The 7,483-nt window shown below is 30.3% G+C and overlaps 1 protein-coding gene across 1 annotated transcript; it reads left to right on the top strand.

The window, feature by feature from the left end:
- The first annotated feature begins 5,725 nt into the window (after positions 1-5,725).
- LOC132615800 (ethylene-response factor C3-like) lies at positions 5,726-6,842 on the top strand. The gene has a single exon (XM_060330393.1). The coding sequence runs from the start codon at positions 5,802-5,804 to the stop codon at positions 6,696-6,698; it is 897 nt and encodes a 298-aa protein (XP_060186376.1). The 5' UTR covers positions 5,726-5,801; the 3' UTR covers positions 6,699-6,842.
- Positions 6,843-7,483: the final 641 nt, after the last annotated feature.

Below are 7,483 nucleotides of genomic sequence, written 5' to 3'. Positions count from 1 at the left end.
AACTTATATAATCAATTAGTATTTCTCACTTTTTTCTTCGCCTAGAAGATAAGATTTATCTTTTATAAGAAATTTGTTACATGAATTAAAAAAATAAAAAATATCATGATTTTAAAGAAGTAAAAAAAAGGAAGATAAAAGTTAATAATGTAAGGGTAAAATAGACATTTTAAAAAGTCAATTAGGATAAAGGGGGAAGAATGTCTATTGTTCAAAGTTGAGGGCAGAGTTTGATTTTTAAAGCATAATCGACGGATGTAAATGATTTTCACCCTATTCACTATTAACTTTCGATATTTTTTTATTATCATAAAAAATAAAAAATTAGAACGAAAGGGTTAGGAAATATATTAATTAGTACTAGTAATTACTTATTAGCTTCAAGATTTAGGCATAGCAAGCTAACAGAGCTGCCTACAAGCTAGGTAATTCCTTTGCGTCCTCATTCTACATGATTTGAAATATTGGATAAAAATTGAGACAAGGTTCTAATTTCCCTCATTACCCTTTTTTTCTTCTTCTTTCCATTCGATATTTGATATTTATATTGGGGTTCGACTAAATCCGACTTTATGCTGAAAATTTTCATAGTAGTGGTAAAGTGCTCCTAAATCAAGGTTACTTTACAGCCAGATCTCTGTATTCGAAACCTCTAATTAAAGATGAACGAATATTTATCACTCTATCACAACTCTGGTCAGTAATTTCCTAATCCTTTCCATGAGCCAATGCTTATTAGAAAGAAAGATAGAGAGTTTATTCAAGTACTGATTGAATAAACTTATGAAAATGAGATATACGAATTTAACCATAGAGAACAACTAATATGAGCCCGTTTGGATTGGCTTATAAGTTGGCTTATAAGCTGTTTTCAGCTTTTTTGAGTGTTTGGCTGGCCAGCTTAAAGTCATTTTATACTTAAAATAAGCTCAAAAAAATAATTAGACCCATTTAACTTAGTTTATCTAAAACAGCTTATAAGCTGAAAACAGCTTATAAGCCAAAAAAAATAAGTTAAATTACCCCAACTTATTTTTTTCAGCTTATAAGCTGCAAACAGCTTTAAGCTATAAGCCAATCCAAACGGGCTCTATGTCAAGTCATTACAAATGCTTCACTTATCTCGGACATTACAGTGGGACCAAACTAATTTTACAACTTTATGTAACTACTAGATACGTAAAGCTGGGGCCCAACATTTAGTTTTTAATTTTTTTTAGGTATTCACAACCTAATCACATTAGAAGTTTAATATTTTTTCTTGTTCCAATTTTAACATTAAAATAGAAGAAAACATTCGTCTCCTTTTATACTTACACGTGACATCTTGCTATTTTTAATATTGTATTACACATTTGGAAATGATATTTTGCCTATTCTATTCACAAGCAAAGTTTTTTTTAATAGGTTTACTTGTGATTAGAATTGCAATAAACACATATTTTTACCTACTCTTTCTTTAATTGTCTATTACAAAGTTAAATTTATGTGAAATACCTTTTAAATTAATATATATTTAATAGCCGTGAATAGTTCATGTTTTTGATGAGTAGGCTCTTTAATGTATAATAATTAAGAGTATTTGATTCACGAACAAATTATAATATAAAAGATTTGTTTATTTATGCAAGAATTAAGATAGATGGTACAATGAAGTGGTCATAATGCATTGCGTTTAGAAACTTAATAATAGTGTTCATTAGGGTTATCAAATGGGAGGGTTGAATTGAATTTGAATGGTGAAAATGGGCTGAATAATTCTAGAAAAAATTGGGCTAAACAATTAGTCATATCTCAAACCACCCAACTCTTATTAATTAAGTTTTAATTTATTTATTTGTCTTCTTATAATTTGTTTAATCATCTAATAAAAATTCTTATTTACTTAATTATGATGGTTATATATAACATATCAAACAAAAAAGGTTTTTTTTTTTTTAAAAAAGGTATTTTGATAAAGTTTCTCAAGGGTCAATCTAGGCGACAAAACAATCTAATTTTTAGATGTGCTGAATTGGACAAGTCAAAGTGGGTTGAGTTAAAAAATGAAGTAGCAAGGTCATTAACCCACCCAAAGTTGAATGAATTAAGCGGATCATATTTTCATGGACTAATTTTATCACTCCAAAGGAATGACTTCATGAAAAGTTTCCTTTGCTAAATAAATATATCTATTCATTTTTTTTATGCATTTCTATCTTATTCCATCGTGTTTGCAAAATATTTAATTATTACAAGTGTAAATAAAATTAGAAGAACAATTCTAAGCATCTTTTTTGCATTGTTTACACCAAAAAATTATAATGTTCATAATTAATTCATCTTTTAGAATCAACAACAACAACAATAACCAGTAAAATCCCACAAAGTGGAGTCTGGGGAGAGTAAGATGTACGCAGACCTTACCTCTACCACAGAATTTTTTATATCACAAAGTAAAATATAGAAATTACATTTATCTTGTTTACTTAAAATATAAAATGGAATTTATTAGATTTACTATTTTTTATTAACAAATTTTGTACTGAAAAAGAAAAAGTCAAAAAACTAATTAAGGAACTTCATGGATTCACACAGATATATGAAGTACAACTGTGGGTTCCCCTATTGCTGTTGCTTTTACCTTAAGCCGGTGTATTATGAGCAAAATGAAGGTGCTTCTAGAATTTCCTATTGAGACACAATTACAGATTTTCCTTAAATGTAAGGCTGGGCATAAATATCGAAAATAAAAAAATTGAACCGAACCGAATCGAAACTTCAACAAACCGAACCGAATCGAACTAGTTTGGTTCGGTGTTTGTGTCCATCGTCAAAAAATCAAAACCGAAATAGCCAAACCGAAGTTTGATAAAACCGAACCGAAAAACCGAACGCGCACCGAAATTTAATACATTACCCAAAAAAATTAAAATAGTCCAGGCCCATTAAGTTTAAAGCAAAAAAAAAACCAATTGTAATAAGTCCTCTTTTGCATTTGTATCCCTAATTTTCCACTTCAATTGAAAAAATCAAATATCCTTAATAAAAAAAGGTAACTAGGATGTCTCTTTAGGATTAATGTATGTCCTTTATGTGTTTTCTTAATTATTCTTACGGTATGTATATAACACCTAGTAATCTTATGTCATGATTATAGTTTTCTGTTCTTGTGTATCCTGTTTGTTTGATTTTGATTTCAATTTATCAGTTTTATGTTTTATTGCTTTTGAGAATATGAATTAGTGTCAATGTAATCACTTCTAATATTATATTAAAAAAACCGAATTGAAAAAACCGAAACCGAAAGAACTGAACCGAACTAGTTTGGTTCGGTGTTTGGTGTCCACCTTAAAAAAACCGAACCCGAAATAGCCAAACCGAAATTTGATAAAACCGAACCAAAAAACCGAACGCCCACCCCTACTTAAATGAAGTTAGATTTGCAAAACTACCAATGGTTGTCCATCACTTCACCTTTCTCTATAGTACTAGACGAGGTTTGCCCGTGCATAGCACTGGCCCAACATTTCAAATTCGGATATAGTTTAATTTGTGTCTAATTTTTAGTCGCACCTATTATTTAAACACTAAAATAATTTTTTCCTTGACATTAATACTTTAATAAACTGTATAACATAGTGTTATAGAATAAAAAGTAAAGATGATTGGCTTTAATGGAGAGCAGTGTATACAAAATACAATAAAAATAGTTGATTCAAGCTATTTAATGGTACACAAAATAATGAATTGCACATCTTGAAGGTATACAACTACAAATTTTATAAATATCTTATTTAAATAAGTATGCAGTGTAGTATTTTTTTTAAATAGATATTTTTCGAGTAATATTTAGACCACATGGGCAAACAAGGTAAATTTCCCTAGAATAAAGTCATTGAGTAAGTGTTTCTTATGTAGAGGATAATGAAATTTTTTGATGAACGAAAAGAATGGAACACATTAAAGAAGTGGGGTCTCCATTTCTTCTAAGCACCAAGAGGTTTTTAGTATATATAACCTATAGATAAGCTAAATTTTTAGAAAACACTAATATCGTCATAGCGAATTTTCCTATGAGGAGTTTTGGTACATCTGATTCGAACACTAACTAATTTTTTTCCTCATAGGTACAAATATAAATATCGAAATTATCCACTATATATCTATTTAAGTTATACTAATTTCTCATTTTATGGCAATCTTTAAGCATATATATTCACATAACATACTTCAAAACTTAATCTAACCAGTAACCATAACCTTGTCCTACATTTTTCAATTATAAGGGAATGATAAATATCAAAATTTTAGTAAACATGTGATTATTGTTAGAGTTAAAGGAAAAGAATAACTTAATTGACTTTCCTTTACCACCATTGAATTACCATTAATTCATATTTGAATGAAAATGAAGTATGTAAAGAGCCCTTTAAATATAATATTTTTTTAATGATAAACCTTCCTGAGTCTGCAAAATTCCTTAAAACTTCAATAAACAAAAATTAAAGGCTTATTATATGCGACAATTTTTTCCAATGCCTTCTCTGTTCAAATTTTCTACCGAAGTTACCAAACAAATAATTCCAAATTGTTTTTATACATTTGTTAGTAGAAGGTCATACAGTATTTATGATTTTACTTTGTAAACAATGGGGTTGAAAATGTGGGAGTGGAAACTGGAAAAAATTTAACCAAAAAAAAAAAAGGAAACTGAAAACAAAGAGTTGTCAGCCACAAAATGGGCCCACTGTGAAATTGCAAAAAGAACACGTAAAAAAAACTACAAAGAAAGAGGTGGCCAATGAATTGTTTGAAAAGGAGATGCTGAGGCTGACTTTACCATTTAATAGTTGAAATTACAAGAATGCCCTTGGTCGTCCTATAGGCATGTCGACGATCCCTACATCATATCCACTCTTCTAAATAGTTAAAATAAAAAATTCCTTTTTGTTTAGGTATAAGGTGGCAGTAGCTCAATTTACTTGCATAGTAAACACTCTCGATTGGCTTCAAATATCTTCTAGAGTGAAAGAGACCCTTTTGTTTTGGCATATAGTAGAATATTATTTTGCATACAATTAATAAAGGGTAAAAATTCCGGTATTTTTCCAGAACATACTAACTTACCATAATTAAATTATAAATTAATAAGAAAAATTATATTTCTTAACTATAATTTCATAATAAGAATATATGTGAAAATATATACTCCATCATATATTAATTGGTTTGATATAAACATTGAGGACACATTGATGAAGGGAACTGCATGAGACTTTTTCTCTCTTAAAGATGAACGTGGAAAGGTTGCTACTTGGACAAACTGATGTCAATTTGGTACAATCATGACACACAACCATGGCACTAAATTCTTGCCAATTAGGTGTATTGCTTCTCCTTGGGGCTTCCCCTAATATTTATTTTTAGAGTTTAAGTTTTATATGTACCGATGATATAAAAATATATATGTAATCAGATCATTTATTAGTTAATTATATAAGTGAATCTTTTGATGAGCATAAATTGATCATATGTGAAAAATGGTAATAATTTGCTATCATGAATTAAAACTCACGGATCATGTGATTATTTTTTGTAACGCCTAATGTGTACAACTTAAATCCTTAATTTTTATACGTTAAATTACAAATGAATGAATATGACACCATTCCTGTTCTTTATGAGGAAGACTTAGGTGGTTGATGAAGTCAAGACAAGACAGGAAATAGGAAAAGTCTTTGAACAATTGAAAGTGTCATGCGCACATATGTAATTGCCCATCAATATATAACTTCTTCAAGTCCTTACAACAATAACATATGAAAACCCAAATTAAACACCAAGAAAAATGTCATGAAAATTTATTTCATAAGTTCCTTACAAAAATGGAATTTTCATCCTCTCAAATTCAATATCCAATTTTCAATTTCCTCCAAGATCAATCACCACTAGTAACATGGAATGATCAGCTTTTCTTAGATGAACATTTGACAAATTATCCATGGGAAGTTGATCAACTACCAAGAAGTTCTTCATTGTCAAACACAAATTCCTCAAAATTAAGTTATCCATGGAAAGTTGACTCCTCCTGCCAGACGGAGGATCATCAATTACCAAGAAGTTCGTCATTCTCAGACACTAATTCCCCGAGAGGAAGTTATCCATGGGAAATTGACCAGAAGGATTGTGATCATATACTACCAAGAAGTTCTTCATCCTCAGATGACACTTATTCCTCGAAAGAAAACAATAATCATGACGTCGAAGAGGTCACATCACACAATAATCCAACCAAACTACAAGAAAAAAAGCACTACATAGGAGTTAGAAAGAGACCATGGGGAAAATATGCAGCAGAAATAAGGGACTCAACAAGAAATGGAATTAGAGTTTGGTTAGGGACTTTCGATACTGCTGAAGAAGCTGCTTTAGCATATGATCAAGCTGCACTTTCAATGAGAGGTCCATTGGCTCTTCTCAATTTTCCAATGGACAAAGTAAGAGAATCACTTGAAAATATTAAGTATTTTTGTGAAGATGGAACTTCACCAGCTACTGTTTTAAAGGCAAAAAATAAAATGAGATGTGTGAAACATAAGAGAAATAGGAAGAAGAGGAAGAGGCAAACTGTTTTGGTTTTTGAAGACTTGGGAGCTGACTTGTTAGATGAGCTTTTGATGAGTTCATCTCAGAATAATTCTTCTACTTGTTTCTGAAAATTGCTCTTTCCAGTAGTAGCTCTTTCCAGTAGTACTCTTCTGTGCATTTTTCAGTTTTATTTTTAGGCGGAACTCTACGTGTACCTTTGATAAGATGTAGAGTCAGCAATTTTAGTTTATCTAAATCACATTTCTCTTTTATTTACCGGGTTCCGAATAGATTACTTATCCACATTAAATAGAACGTAAAAGGTTTAAGTATGTCATCGAACTATCGGAAATGGTTCATGTATGCCACTCGTGATAGTTTGTCTTATTTATGCCATCGACGTTACAAAATGACTCATTTATGTCATCGCCGTTACCAAAATGATTCATTCATGTCATTTTTCATTAACGTCGATTTTACAATATCAGATATAACACATGACCTTCAATTAGAGGTTCACATTGTTTAATTAAACTAGCTTAATTTTTAATCCCAAATTAATTAAAAATCCGACTTATTTTGGTAACGGTGATAGCATAAATGAGCCATTTTGTAACATCTATGGCATAAATGAGCCAAATTATTGACGAGTGGTATAAATGAGCCATTTTCAATAGTTTGATGGCATAGTTGAGCCGTTTCCATAAAAAAAAAATATTAACACAAATACACGATTTGTGCCTAATTAACGAGTTCTACCAAACTCATAATATAATGCTGACGTAGCCCCTAGTTCGAGGGCAAATGATAATATAAAAGATGTTTCTTTGGTGTAACTATTAATTAGTGTTCGAACTTGTTGACCTGATTAGTCTAGAGTTACCTTTCATGAGACATATTAAAGGAGAAAGTG

This window comes from Lycium barbarum, chromosome 10 (genome assembly GCF_019175385.1).
Source record: "Lycium barbarum isolate Lr01 chromosome 10, ASM1917538v2, whole genome shotgun sequence".
NCBI classification, from domain to species: domain Eukaryota; kingdom Viridiplantae; phylum Streptophyta; class Magnoliopsida; order Solanales; family Solanaceae; genus Lycium; species Lycium barbarum.
This window is presented reverse-complemented; position numbering and strand designations above follow the sequence as displayed.

Bases quoted from the DNA above. Each gene is read 5' to 3' on its own strand.
- LOC132615800 (XM_060330393.1), top strand. From the start codon at position 5,802: ATGAAAACCCAAATTAAACACCAAGAAAAATGTCATGAAAATTTATTT.